This window comes from Borostomias antarcticus, assembly GCF_949987555.1.
Source record: "Borostomias antarcticus genome assembly, chromosome: 2".
Lineage (NCBI taxonomy): Eukaryota > Metazoa > Chordata > Actinopteri > Stomiiformes > Stomiidae > Borostomias > Borostomias antarcticus.
This window is the reverse complement of record NC_140235.1, coordinates 39,118,723-39,133,722: the sequence shown is the minus strand read 5'-3', so window position 1 is coordinate 39,133,722 and position 15,000 is coordinate 39,118,723. Positions and strand designations below refer to the sequence as shown.

The window sequence follows — 15,000 nt, the reverse complement described above, 5'->3', positions numbered from 1 at the left end:
TCACGGAATGTTCTTCGACGCCCCCACCCCCTCCCACCTCCCCCACCCCGATGCTGTGCATCTGACTTAACTGTCCAGAACTCACACTTTTAATTTATGATTGAGCGGCATTTAACCTGACGGGGGGGTCGAAATAGTATTTTAAATCCTGGATGGCCTTGAGTGAGCTTGGCTTTGATCGCGCTCGCTTGGCACAGTCCGGCCTTTGGGACCGGTCCCAAACGGCTACTCCCACCACCTCGGTCAGTTGGAAGCAGTCACTCAGAATGAAGAGTTGAGCTTCGGTCAGAGCGATTAATAAGACCTGAGTGGCCAGTAGCAGCGTTGATTACAGCAGCGGACCTGGACGGCACCGACGGTCCCGGACTGATCGTTTGTTCTCCTATCGGTGGAACCCTAATCTGATTCGCTGTCATTGCCCGTCCGAGTCACCGGCGCCAAGTGATGTCACGACCACGGCCCTAATCTGTACAGTGAGCACGGCGGTGGATAGCCGGCTCTGAGCGAGTGGGTGTGTGATGTGTTTTAGCGCTGCCGTGGCGTGGGCCTGTAGAGGCCTGTCTCTTCCTCCGAGCCCTGCGATGATGTCATCAGCTCGCAGCTTTATTTAGACGCATCACATGCGCTTCTCCATGACACGGGCACAATGAAAGGAGCACTGTCTCCAAACAAGTGCCCTCTCCGGGGCGTTCTGCGTGTGTGTGTGTGTGTGTGTGTGTGTGTGTTTAAACTCTCCCCGCCGTCGTCCCGTCCGTCCAGGTGATCAACATCATCAACGCGGCCCAGGAGAACAGCCCGGTGACGGTGGCCGAGGCCCTGGACCGCGTCCTGGAGATCCTGAGGACCACGGAGCTCTACTCCCCCCAGCTGGCCTCCAACCAGGACGACCCCCACACCAGCGACCTCGTCGGGGGGCTGATGAGCGTGAGTCCAGGCCCGCCGAGTTCCGGAGTCGAGCGCCGCGCCATGGGCGGAGGGGCGGAGCCTATTCAAATCCAGCTGCATTTGAGCGTTACTTCATCGGGAGTGTATAGTTGAAAAGCCTAGCCTAAATGAAACATTTTGTTTAGGTAATACACTTTGCAGCTTGTGTAATAAAAACCTCTGTGAAGTGAGATTTAACGGGGAAGAAAGTCCCAAATCGCACCTTGCGTGTCGAATATGCTAACCGACCGCTCGCTGGAGTCAACGACCAATCAGAGGCTAAATCAGCTTCTCCGCACTGCCCATTGTCGGCACGGGCCAATCAGCTTCCGGCTGTAGCCAGAGCTTCTGGGTACTCGGAATGATGCCTGCTGGGGCGGCTCGGCACGGGGGTCAGGGGTCAGTAGGACACGTGGGAAAATATTGATGCACACACTCTCACTGTAGCAGAATTCTGTTTTCAGTGTACATTTGTGGGCCGTTAATTCTCTCCTCCCACAGCTCACAGGAAGTTCAGTTTCACTTCACCAAACAGTCGCACAAATACTCGCATTCTGTAGGAGAGAGATGTTTTTCTAGCACTTTTTCCCACAAACCTAGTCTAGATCTGGATTGAGTTGGACCTGGCGTGTGTGTGTGCGTGTGTGTGCGTGTGTGTGCGTGCGTGCTCCGGTCCAACGCTTCCCTAGTGGTGAATTCCTCGCGGGTCACAGTCTAATAGCGTCTTTGTTTATCCGAACGGTCATAATAACATTCGTCTTGTCTCTGCCGAACCGCCGCACGGATGCGGTTTGGAACCGGCATGGACCTGTCCACCAACACCGGGGGTGGCGGGGGGGGGGGGGGGGGGGTCACTTCGTCCGTTCCATCAGCAGAGCGCTGACCGCTAAAGCCCAGCGTGTCTACGTACATCAAAGTCCCGTTGGTCCTGTCCTCTCTCATCCACGCCCCAATCCCTAGAGTTATAGCCTGTTTATACGAGAGGGAATTTAACTCTGCTCGCCGAGTCGGATTCCAACGCTTTTTTTTGTTACTTCTCCCCCTCCTAAAAACCACCGGGGTACAACCCCCGAGTCGTGGGGGAGGTGTCACGCTCTATGAATTATAACCCTGGAAGTCCAACGTCCTGAAAGTATGCTTTTATTAGTCTGGATTGAGATAAACCAAATAGTCGTTTATCAATACTTTCTAATCACTGGGGTTTAAAAAATGCGGGTTTTCTGGTCTTTCATCTTCTAGGATGGCTTGAGGAGACAGTCTGGGAACGAGTACGTCTTCTCCAAAAGCTCTCTCCAAAGTAAGCGCTGATGTTTTGCTCGTATGATGTCACTATTATCTTAAATTCCTTGATTTATTCGGATTCTTCCACAGAATGGTGCTGCACTATACATGTTTAAATGTAGCCTGTGGTAACAGTGAAACATGATTTTTCTTTACTGTAAACCTCAGTTAAACACCTACCATCTGACAGAACTTCATAAAAGTCCAAATGAGTGGTAGCTGATGAGACCATTAACATGTACAGCATGGGCGCTACGGTCTGCACCCAGATAGCAAGCGGATGTGTAATGATTCTGGGCCATATATGGGCCGGAACTAAGCCACAAGGGCCAGATCTGGCCTGTATATGGCCCAGATCCGCTTGCTATCTGGGCAGCCAATGAGAATTAATTCATGGTCCTGTCCATTTGAGTCCTTGCGTGATGCGGTTCTGTGTTCAGGGAAGGATGAGTCATGGTCGGAGGGAGGAGACGGAGAGGGACTAATGTCTGGTCATGTTCTGGCCGCTGTAATGGCAGCCATCTCCATTCTGACCAAAAAACAGGACATCATCAGGCCTGAACATCATTTCCTCTCTCCCGCTTTTGTGTGTGTGTGCGTGTGTGTGTGTGTGTGTGTGTGTGTGCTAGATATGAGCCAGAGTCAGCTGGCCATCCCAGTCACTCTGAGTGACGTCCCACCGTCCATCGCTGAGCTGCTGGACGACGAGGATCGCTGGGAGTTCAACATCCTGGACCTGGAGGCCGTCACTAACAAGAGGTACACAGGAGGAGAGGAGGAGAGAGGAGGGGGAGGAGAGAGACAGGAAGAGAGCAGAGGAGGGGAAGATGGGGAGGAGAGAGGAGGAGAAAGGAGGGGGAGGAGGGAGGAGAGACGGGGAGAAAGGAGGAGAGGAGGGGGAGGAGAAGAAAGAGGAGGGGGAGGAGGGGAGAGGAGAGAGGAGGAGGGAGGAGAGGAGAGACCACCTCTGTGTCTCTCTGTGCTCCCCCCAGGCCTCTCACCTACAACACCTGCGGCTGAAGGTCTCTCTATGTCTCTCTGGGACTGAAGGTCTCTCTATGTCCCTCTGGGGCTGAAGGTCTCTCTATGTCCCTCTGGGACTGAAGGTCTCTCTGTGTCCCTCTGGGGCTGAAGGTCTCTCTGTGTCCCTCTGGGGCTGAAGGTCTCTCTATGTCCCTCTGGGACTGAAGGTCTCTCTATGTCCCTCTGGGGCTGAAGGTCTCTCTATGTCCCTCTGGGACTGAAGGTCTCTCTATGTCCCTCTGGGGCTGAAGGTCTCTCTATGTCCCTCTGGGGCTGAAGGTCTCTCTGTGTCCCTCTGGGACTGAAGGTCTCTCTATGTCCCTCTGGGACTGAAGGTCTCTCTATGTCCCTCTGGGACTGAAGGTCTCTCTGTGTCCCTCTGGAGCTGAAGGTCTCTCTTTGTGTCTCTCCTCCTCCCAGGCCTCTGACCTACCTGGGTCTGAAGGTGTTCTCCAGCTTCGGGGTGTGTGAGTTCCTCAGCTGCTCCGAGGCAACGCTGCGTTCCTGGCTGCAGGTCATCGAGGTCAACTACCACGCCTCCAACTCCTACCACAACTCCACGCACGCCGCCGACGTGCTGCACGCCACCGCCCACTTCCTGCGCAAGGAGAGGGTCAGGGTAGGGTCACGAAACATAATCACACGGACGGACACACACACACACACACACACGCTGGATGTAAACAGGACGGCCCACATCAGGGATGTTTGTGTGAATGATCAGACCTCATAGGGGTGTGGAGGATAGAGAGTCTGGTGGTGGTTAGTCTGACTTTGGGTTATAAGCCTTGTCATTCGTTTATTTCTGCCCAATCAGTAGCGCCGATTCATGCGGTCGGCCAATCAGTGGCGACGGGAGATTCTCCCTGGCTACATGAAACAACAACCTAGCAACCGCTCCACCGAAGATGACTGTGATTGGTTCAAAGAAATACAGCGACATTACCTTCTCCCCGAAATCCAGCCACAACTTCCTCCAGCGCAGGTAGAGATGGAGATACCCAGATAGCAAGCGGATCTGGGCCATATATGGGCCGGAACTAAACCACAAGGGCCAGATCTGGCCTGTATATGGCCCAGATCCGCTTGCTATCCGGGTAGGCCTGGCTATGAGACTAGCTGGTGGATGACTGACCGTGCGTCTGTGACCGGTCACTGTTAGCGGGATGTTTTTTACCGCGCCAGTCTAGTTCTCAGGTTCTACCCTGCTGGAACCGCTCGGCTTTTGGGCATCTAGACCCTTCTATCGGCCTTCTATCGGCCAATCAAGATCAGAATCTGTTTATTGACAAGTACTGTAGTTTACAACATACTAGGAGTTTGCTTCGGTAGATGGTGCGTAACATGGGTCGGCTGTAGCTCAGTTGGTAGAGCGGGTCGTTCAATGATCGAAGGGTCAGTGGTTCGAATCCCAGCTCCGACTGTCCACATGTCGAAGTGTCCTTGAGCATGACACCTAACCCCAAAATTGCTCCCAATGAGCAGGTTAGCACCTTGCATGGCAGCTACCGCCATTGGTGTGTGAATGTGTGGGTGAATGAAAGGCCATTGTAAAGCGCTTTGAGTGCCGCTAAGGTGGAAAAGCGCTATATACAGTAAGTGTAGTCCATTTACCATTTACCATTTAACACTGATGGAGACAGCCTTAGACAGGGATGTGACTGGACAGTGCAAAGACAGGACAAGTGCAAATGAGCAGCACAGAATACGACGAGAAAACAACACAAAACAAGGCGCCCCAAAACACCAAGGCAGCCCTTCACGGCGCCATCTTGACAGATAGGCGAGGCAATAAATATCTTCTCTTGTCATGACGTGAACATTGTTATTTGCTGTTTGTACATAGTTTGTCTATCGGGGTGATAAGGGTCCTGGTTGCTGACGCGGTGCATCGTGGGATATGTAGTCCACCGCTAACATCCCTCCCCGCCCTCTGTGCGCGTTCCAGAACAGTCTGGAGCAGTCGGACGAGGTGGCGGCGTTGATAGCGGCCACGGTGCACGACGTGGACCACCCGGGTCGGACCAACTCCTTCCTGTGCAACGCAGGAAGTGAGCTGGCCATCCTGTACAACGACACGGCGGTCCTGGAGAGCCACCACGCCGCGCTGGCCTTCCAGCTCACCGTCCGGGACAGCAAGAGCAACATCTTCAAGAACATCGACAGGTAGGAAGGACAGAACACTTCCATGCCTTTATCTGCAGAGTTTTTGTGGAATTTGTAATTATTTGTTTTTATTATTATTATTTTTTTTTAGTACTGTTCATCATGGAACTGGCAGTAACCGGCACTTCGTTTCACATTGTTTACTGTACTAAAAACATTAAAGATTAAATTTAAAAAAAAAATAATAATCTGAATGCCCATGGTAGATCTGAATGTCCATGGTAGATCTGAATGCCCATATGGTAGATTGCCAATTGGAGGATAGTGTCACTGGAATTGACATTGTGTTTTATAGGTATGTGCAGAACTCACCTTTTACTTTCTGTGTGTGTGTGTGTGTGTGTGTGTGTGTGTGTGTGTGTGTGTGTGTGTGTGTGTGCGTGCGTGCGTGTGTGTGTGTGTGTGTGCGCGTGTGTGCGTGCACATGCGTGTGTATTTGTATGTGTGTGTGTGTTCACATGCGTGTGTGAGTATTTGTATGTGTGTGTGTGTGTGTGCACATGCGTGTGTGTGTATTTGTATGTATGTGTGTGTGTGTGTGTGTGTGTGTGTGTGTGTGTGTGTGTGTGCACATGCGTGTGTGTGTATTTGTATGTGTGTGTGTGTGTGTGTGTGTGTGTGTGCACATGCGTGTGTGTATTTGTATGTGTGTGTGTGTGTGTGCACATGCGTGAGTGTGTATTTGTATGTGTGTATGTGTGTGCACATGCATGTGTGTGTATTTGTATGTGTGTATGTGTGTGCACATGCGTGTGTGTGTATTTGTATGTGAGTGTGTGTGTGTGTGTGTGTGCACATGTGTGTGTGTGTATTTGTATGTGTGTGTGTGTGTGTGTGTGCACATGCGTGTGTGCGTATTTGTATGTGAGTGTGTGTGTGTGTGTTCACATGCGTGTGTGTGTATTTGTATGTGTGTGTGTGTGTGTGTGTGTGTGTGTGTGTGTGTGTGTGTGTGTGTGCGCGCTCAGGACTCAGTTCCGAACCCTGCGACAGGCGATCATAGACATGGTGCTGGCCACTGAGATGACCCGGCACTTTGAGCACGTCAACAAGTTCGTCAACAGCATCAACAAGCCCATGGCGGCCATCGAAGAGTCCAGCTCAAATGTGAGACACACACTGCTTCCACACGAAGGGTTAGCCTGGTAGAGAATCTAATATTCCCTCAAGCCATTTCCTATCTGGTTCTCATCAGCGTGAATGAGATGATTGGATAACGATCATCTGAGTAGTCTGGCTTTTAACAGCACTATAGGAGAGTACTACACTCAGCATGAGACTGAGGTCTGAAGAAGTCTAGCCTGATTTTATCTGAGGCTATTGTAAGGTTCAATCAATCAATCAAATCAATCAATCAATCAATCAAAGCTTTATTTGTATAGCGCATTTCATACCCAGAGGCAACACAATGCGCTTTGCCAGGGAGGCAAGCAGTCCATTGACCATTTACCGTGTGTGTGTGGGTGTGTGTGTGTGTGTGTGTGCATTTGTCTGTGTGTGTGTATGCGTGTGTATGTCTATGTGTGTGTGTGTCTGTGTGTGTGTATGCGTGTGTGTTTGTCTGTGTGTGTGTCTGTGTGTGTGTCTGTGTGTGTGTATGTCTATGTGTATGCCTATGTGCGTGTGTGTGTGTGTTTGTCTGTGTCTGTGTGTGTGTGTCTGTATGTCTATGTGTCTGTGTGTGTGTCTCTGTGTGTGTGTGTGTGTCTGTATGTCTGTGTGTGTGTGTGTGTGTGTGTGTCTGTATGTCTATGTGTGTGTGTGTGTGTGTGTGTGTGTGTGTGTGTGTGTGTGTCTGTATGTCTATGTGTGTGTGTGTGTCTATGTGTCTGTGTGTGTGTGTGTGTCTATGTGTGTGTGTGTGTGTGTGTGTGTGTCAGAGTGAGGGGAGTGACTGCGAGGGTCCGGCCAGCATCAGGAACTCTCCGGAGAACCGTCTGCTGATCAAGAGGATGATGATCAAGTGCGCCGACGTGGCCAATCCCTGCCGGCCGCTGGAGCTCTGCATCGAGTGGGCGGGGCGCATCTCCGAGGAGTACTTCGCTCAGGTGAGGCCCGGCACGCCAGGGGTTAAACTGGGAGGGGCCTGGGACGCCAGGGGTTAAACTGGGAGGGGCCTGAGATGCTAGGGGTTAAACTGGGAGGGGCCTAGGATGCCAAGGGTTAAACTGGGAGGGGCCTTAAATGGCGTTGTAAAACACTGTCCTCCATGGTTAGGAGGAGTCGTAGCCCCTTCCTGTGAGGGGAGAAGGATTATGCATTTGAAATGCTTTTGACTTTGCTTACATCGCCGCTGACCTTAAGATCTGCTGACTGTGCGATCTGCGTGTGCCTACAGCCTGCCGCCTCTCTCTCTCTCTCTCTCTCTCTATCTCTCTCTATCTATCTATCTCTCCTTTCAATGTAGTCATAACACACACACCGTAAAGGAAAGTGCTGAAACAGTGTGTGTGTGTGTGTGTGTGTGTGTGTGCGTGCGTGCGTGCGTGCGTGCGTGCGCGTGCGTGTGTGCGTGCGTGCGTGCGTGCGTGTGCGTGCGTGCGTGCGTGCGTGCGTGTGTGTGTGTGTGTGTGTGTGTGCAGACAGATGAGGAGAAGAGGCAGGGCCTGCCGGTGGTGATGCCGGTGTTTGACAGGAACACCTGCAGCGTGCCCAAATCTCAGATCTCCTTCATCGACTACTTCATCACCGATATGTTTGATGCCTGGGATGGTAAGAACTCTCTCTCCCTCTCTCTTTCTTTCTCTCTATCTCTCTTCCTCCCCCTCCCCCTCCCTCTCTCTCTCTCTTTCTTTCTCTCTATCTCTCTTCCTCCCCCTCCCTCTCTCTCTCTCTCTCTCTTTCTTTCTCTCTATCTCTCTTCCTCCCCCTCCCTCTCTCTCTCTCTCTTTCTTTCTCTCTATCTCTCTTCCTCCCCCTCTCTCTCTTCCCAATTCTGTGTGTGTGTGTGTGTGTTTTGTGTTGTAATGAAAGCCCCCCTGGGCTGTCTTATTTGGTGTGATTATGTTCATAAAAGTCACACACACACACACACGCTTACATACACAAACACACACACACACACACGGACAGACGCGCACTCAGTGCCAGGGTCAAACGCGGTTGGAGTACAGAGCTCAACTTTCCCATGCCTCCGCCCCCCTCCCTCCACTCCACTCCTCCTTTCCCTCATCCCTCCATCCTTCTCTCCTCTTTTCCTCGCTCACCGGATAATTGAATCATCCTCTGCTGTCCCTGGCAGGAGCAGGGCCAGAGCCCCGAGGAGGGAGGGGGGGGTTGGGACGGGGGTGGAGGTTGGGAGGGGGGGGGGGTTCTGACTCCATGTTCCCACTGAGTTTAGGGCCGAGGCGAGTCGGGGGAACAGTTCAGTTTCCTCCCCCAGAGAGGAGACTTGTTTACTGTCAACACAGCTGTGATGTCACGGAAAGATTCCAAAGGCCACTGGAACAGCGACCGGGACCGTGGGGGGGGGTAGGGGGGGGCGGGAGGGACGCACTGAAGCGAAACTTCACAACAAACACACATTGAAACACGGCCCGGGTTCCGATGCACCGGGGTCGCTGCCGGGTCGAGCCCCAGCGTGGGTCCGCGACCGGCCGGAAACAAGAACCAAACAACGCGGGGTCAGCAGGGCGTACTGGGAAAACACACAGAGACTCGCACGCACACTCCCACACACACGCACACACACGCACTCACACACACACACGCACACACACACACACACGCACACACACTCTCTGTGTTTGTGCTTGAGGCTTACTTCCCTATCTTCCCTTTTGTGTGAGAGCAATATTACAGTATAGATACTCTATGGACACTGTGTTTGTGCGTGTATGTTTTGTGGATGTGTGTGTGTTTTGGTGTGTGTGTGTGCGCGTGTGTGCACACTGGGTGTCTTTTAACCTCACATAACCCTGCGTATGTGCGTGTGTGTGTGTATGCGTGTGTGTGCGTGTGCCTGTGTGTGTGCGTGCGTGTGTGTGTGTGCCTGTGTGTGTGCGTGCGTGTGCATGTGTGTGTGTGTGTGTGTGCGTGTGTGCGTGTGTCCCCAGCCTTCGCCAGTCTGCCTGGTCTCATGGAGCACCTGTCAGAGAACTATAAATACTGGAAGAACCTGGACGAGATGAAGTGTAAAAGCCTGCGACCGCCTCCCCCTCCCTGACCCCGCCCCCTTCCCCATCCCTCCATCTCCTCCTCCCTCCCCCCCCTCCTCCTCCTCCTCTTCCGCTCCGGGACCCTAACGGAGCTCCGACCACGGACCCGGCCCGGCGCCGGACTACACAGAACCCCGGAGCCTAGAGAGGTCAGAAGAACGGAACAGAACCCAGAACCCCTGTACAAGAGACGGACCTCAAACTGAGACGGCGCGGTTCGAATCCCACCCCGTTCCCTCTGTGTGTGTGTGTGTGTGTGTGTGCACAGCGCTGGGTGGAGCGTTTGTGTGTGTGTGTGTGCACAGCGCTGGGTGGAGCGTTTGTTTGTGTGTGTGTGTGCACAGCGCTGGGTGGAGCGTTTGTTTGTGTGTGTGTGTGCACAGCGCTGGGTGGAGCGTTTGTGTGTGTGTGTGTGTGTGTGTGTGTGGGGGGGGGGACAACAGGCTGTGGTTCGAGTTCTCTCCCGCAAACCGGGTCTCAATGGCACCTCTACGCTTGAACGTTCGATCTTCCCACAAGTTTGCTCTACGGACATCCTCTGTCCTCCCTGTCCGCTCTGTCCTCCCTGTCCGCTCTACGGGCGCTCTACGGCCCGATCCGGCTCACCTGACAATCTGAACCGCTCTGAGGAGTCGACGGAAACAGACCGCACTTTAGCCGATCAAGACATTTCACCTTTTTTCTGTTCCGATCGTGACGTTTGGCTTCTGTGTTTTCAACCATTCTTATTGTGTTTTTACTGTGACAAAGCAGAGACCTGAGAGTGACCAAAGCTTTGCCTGGTACATCTAAACGTGTGTGAAGTGCAAAAACCCAGATAGCAAGCGGATCTGGGCCATATACAGGCCAGATCTGGCCCTTGTGGATTAGTTCCGGCCCATATATGGCCCAGAATCATTACACATCCGCTTGCTATCTGGGAATTAAGGCAGGAGTCATTCCTTAGATAACAGACTTGCATACTTGTATATTTGGAGGAGAGATCAGTTCATACTCGAAAAGCAAGTACTAACAAACACACACTCACACACACACACACACACATTCTCTAATACACTCTCAAAAAACTTCTCGCTGCCAAACAGCCAACTTATAAAAGTGTAACTCTATTCTCAGTGTGAAGTGTCCAGCTGGAGGCCTGAGGTCCAGTCTGAGTTGTGATAAGGCGCGTTAGACAGAGAGAGCCCTACAGAGTGCCATGTCTGAGAGAGCAATGCACTCTGGGAGCCCCATACCTCTGTGGCTTATAACAGCACTGCTGAATAGCTGTAATATATCTCACTACAGGGGAGCTCCAGAGCGTTCCTCTGACGGCCAGGATCCGCAGGCAGCGAGCCCAGCGCCATGCACCCTCTGTGGGGGTAAAACCAGCTCTCTCAACCCCCCCCCCCACCAGGGGGTCCGGCCCCAGAGACAGGCTAGGTACGAGGCTTGTAAAAAAAGAGCGCTGGGATTCTTAATGATCGTTTGATTAGATGATGAATGGATTATCTGGCTTAGATTATCTCCAGCTCCATCCGGGAAGATTGGGTCTAGCGTTCTGTCTCCGACAGCCAGGGCCAAAGTATGGCTCCGCTGTAGCCTACAGTGTGGCAGGTCAACGGTAGGCTTACTGTTCTCAGTATTCACTTTGGTGAGGTGAACCAAGCCTGAGTGGTGCAAAGGCGTTTCACTGCGTGGAATCAGCTCCCATTTACGGGGGTTTGTTGCCCTTTTTATACAAACTGCAGCGTTTGAAAAGAAACAATGCCGAATATCTGTGTTTCCAAGGACAGCTTTAAGCTTGTTGTCATTCACATTAGTGAGGTCAAGTGGACCACCTTGAAGGTGTAGCTCTGTAGCCTAGCGTACTATTATTAACCCATGAGACACATTCTAAACTAAAGGACACTAACTGTAGATACCTGTTACAAATACCGTGCACCAAATAAGAAGCAAACCGTCGTCGTAGAGACCGGTGTGTGGTTGACTGTGACTAGCGAAGGTGAAGCGCCTCTACGGAGGCCTGTAAGCTTTTAACTCTTCATTGTCTGATTCAAGGTCCGTTTTATTGACCGTGTAGTATATATGTTTAACACATTCTAGGGGTTTTGAGATACAGCAGGCACTCGGCAGTCTCGGGGCTCAGATGTTTGAAGTCTGACGCCAGGATTTACTCTCAAAGGGATTTCTTTTATCATCTCTGTCCGTGTTGCAGGGCCGTTGTGAAGGGGTCATCCCTATATTCCCCGGGTCCTATGTTCCACGGGTTCTATGTTCCCCCAAAAAAAGGGTTCTATGTTCCCCGGGTCCTATGTTCCCCCCCAAAAAGGGTTCTATGTTCCCCGGGTCCTATGTTCCCCCCAAAAAAGGGTTCTATGTTCCCCGGGTCCTATGTTCCCCGTGAAACGCCAAAGATAAACGTGATTATGCGTTTATCGCATGATTTCGCGTTTCGGGGTTAACATAGGACCCGGGGAACATAGGACCCTTTTTCGGGGGAACATAGGACCCGGGGAGCATAGAACCTGGGGAACATAGGACCCTGGGAACATAGAACCCTTTTTGGGGGGGAACATAGGACCTGGGGAACATAGGACCCGGGGAACATAGACATGTTCCCTTGTGAAGGAGCGTGCGCTTGTTGGTACGTGACTGTGAGCGACCTCGCAGCGGCTTGTTCAGACGAGGATGTGTGTGAGGGAGCATGGGAGACTCGATCTAAGAAAGCATGGGAGACTCGATCTAACAAAGCATGGGAGACTCGGTCTAAGCAAGCATGGGAGACTCGATCAAACAGACCGTGCTTGCCCGGTAAAAGCAGCCCCAGGCCTCACATGGTTCGTGTTAGCCGTTAGCCCAGGGATGTAACGGCTGCAGACCCCATGGCCCCGGTCACCAGAGCTCTGTTCAAACCAAACATGTCGACCTCACGACTGCAGTTCAACTGCGATACAGTTTACTTCATGGGTTTTCATTTTAATGTCTCCACCTGTCTGGAGACAATCTGGTAGCACGTTCCTTTTCCCAACGATTTAAATTGGAAGGAGGTTGCGTACTTTTTGACTTGACCCACCCGTTGGAGGGTAATCACACGGGATGTTGTCTCCCTCTAGTGGCAGCAGGAGGGAACTGGCACATATCGCAGCAATAACAGGAGTGTCAGAGTCATGCGTTGGGGGATTGATGGTATGTTTGTAGTGGGTCATGTCCAGAAACAAACTAGTGGTTATCTCACTGGGCTTTTCTGGTGGTTGGTTCACTTTGTAGTAGGATAAAGAGGGAGGTTGTGCGTGTTTCGGTTTTACTGTTTCATACTGTGTGTGTGACCACATACAGTAAAGTACAGGGTATCTTGTAGTCTTGCTTTATCTGCATTCTTAGATGCATGGGGTTTTCAGGAAGCTTGTATCTTATTACGCAATCAACCATGAAACTGACTTCTGGCTCGATTGTCGGCCAGCAAATAAGTATGAACTTATTTTGTCTCTAAACGAAGTAAAGTCCAGATAAGATTTGTCACGCTGTTTGTGTCCAAAAGTGTAGGAAACTGAAGGTTGAAGAGCTAAGAATTGGAAAACGGCTACTGCTGGTGAGGAATGATGAAGTGTTTGGTGAAAGAAGCATTCTTTAACTTTTGGTTTCATTACATTTACATCATGGATTCCGACATCGACTCCCCACAGAACTGCTGCGTCAAACCGGGTCAAGAAGAGTAGAATGAGCTGATGGTGTGTGTGTGTGTGTGTGTGTGTGTACTCAAATCAAGACACAAAGCTGGCATACGGTATTTAACCAAAGGCACTGTGAGCGCTTTAAAGGTGCCTTAACTTGCTTCTAGCATCTGAAAGAGGGTTCATGATGGGTTTGAGAAGGTTCGTTTCTGGAACAGGGTTTGCGGCAGGTCTGAGATGGTTTGTTTGGGTCGGCTAACTGCTGGACGAAGCCACTAGTGTGTCACAGAGCCATAGAGCAACTCATGAATTCATATGCTAAGGAGTGTATCGTGGTGCTCTGGCTGCAGTTTCTATCACAACTTCCTTCTATGCTTAACGCCCAGGTCCTGTATCTTTAGTTGACCAGTTGTTCCTGGGGTTAGTGTTAAGTACATGTAATGCTGTCTATGTGTGTGTGTGTGTGTGTGGGCGCGCATGCGTGGCAGGCTTGGGGTCAATTCCATGTCGTCTCATAAGTGAATTTATTTTTTAAATAATTATGATTTTTCAATTCATAAAGAACCTCAGTTCACCTTGTGAATCTTGGGAGTGGAGTTGGTTCCACCCCTGGTTTCTGTAGTATATATTATAATATTCTGTATATTATTCAGATCCAAATGATTCAGATCATAGAGATTCATCTATGATTCAGATGCCTTAAGCTCTTCCACGGCTTCACTACTGTCACAACACGATAGGACACCTCACTGTAAACTACATCACCAACCAACCAGCCCATAGACCTCCTCCAGTAGAGCGGTAGCCATTTTCTATGGTGTCAATAATATTGTTATTGTTGTTTTTGCTCATTTGATACGTTTCTTTGTTTGTTTGAGAGATGCATGCTAATGACTTTGAGTTGTTGTTCACATACGGTACCCGGCATCATGTGACACATTTGTACAGGCTTTTAACGGGAAGCAAACGTTGAATATTTAATATCTTTATCAAATGTATCATGTAAACGGATTTTGTCAAGTTGATTTTAGATCCATTAACACTGTATACACTGTCCCCTACAGCCTGGTTCATTTGTATAGTAGATCTGACAAGACTTCATCATAAGGAGGCCTTTTCTCTGTAGGAATGACTGGAATGTGAAGGAGTTGAACAGGTCTGGTTATGTCCAGCTTGCTCTTCCCTTCAGAGAGCGGGGCAGCGGTCAGAGCTGGACACGGCGTGCACTGTGACGCAGTAACAAGCAGCCTTCATCACTCTGAGCAGTGGTTCTCTGTCTCTCTCTCTTTCTCTCTTTCTCTAGCTCTTTCTTTCTCTCTCTCTCTCTCTCTCTCTCTGTCTCTCTCTCTTTCTTTCTGTCTTTGGAAGAATGTTTCCTGACAGTAGGTACGGACAACTTGCCAATTCTGTTCCTTATTTTGTACATTTTCAAAGCAGAACAACCGACATTATATATATACGCAAGCATTCATGTATATAAGCTATATTTTCAAAAGATTCTTCATTATCATTGCCCGTTGAAAGGCAGCGTGAAGTATGGTAAAATGTTAATGTATTTTCAAAAGATTGTATTGTTTGATGCATAATTGTGTTAAAATGTTTGTGCGTCAATGCTATTTTGAGTTGATCCATCGAGGTTTTGTTTGAGATGTTATTTCAGTTCTGGTCATCGTGTTTTTTAGTTCGAGTTCTTATTTTGATGCTCAAAACCTCTTTGAAAATGTATTTGTGAGAGACAATAAAACAATCTTGAAATATAGCTGTTTAACTGTATTAATGTTTACATCTGTTAGTTC

At 50.4% G+C, this 15,000-nt stretch overlaps 1 protein-coding gene across 3 annotated transcripts in view; it reads left to right on the top strand.

Moving 5' to 3' along the window:
* The window catches only part of pde8b (phosphodiesterase 8B), a gene marked incomplete at both ends in the record, with an annotated part of 45,178 nt that extends 35,619 nt beyond the window's left edge, over nucleotides 1-9,559 (top strand). For all 3 annotated transcript variants that reach the window (XM_084451546.1, XM_084451544.1, XM_084451545.1), the window contains 9 exons: nucleotides 760-924; nucleotides 2,164-2,221; nucleotides 2,835-2,964; nucleotides 3,649-3,847; nucleotides 5,177-5,394; nucleotides 6,363-6,501; nucleotides 7,275-7,442; nucleotides 7,977-8,106; nucleotides 9,450-9,559. In XM_084451546.1, the coding sequence (XP_084307672.1) occupies nucleotides 760-924; nucleotides 2,164-2,221; nucleotides 2,835-2,964; nucleotides 3,649-3,847; nucleotides 5,177-5,394; nucleotides 6,363-6,501; nucleotides 7,275-7,442; nucleotides 7,977-8,106; nucleotides 9,450-9,559 (1,317 nt within the window). The remainder of the gene's footprint in view (nucleotides 1-759; nucleotides 925-2,163; nucleotides 2,222-2,834; nucleotides 2,965-3,648; nucleotides 3,848-5,176; nucleotides 5,395-6,362; nucleotides 6,502-7,274; nucleotides 7,443-7,976; nucleotides 8,107-9,449) is intronic.
* Nucleotides 9,560-15,000: the final 5,441 nt, after the last annotated feature.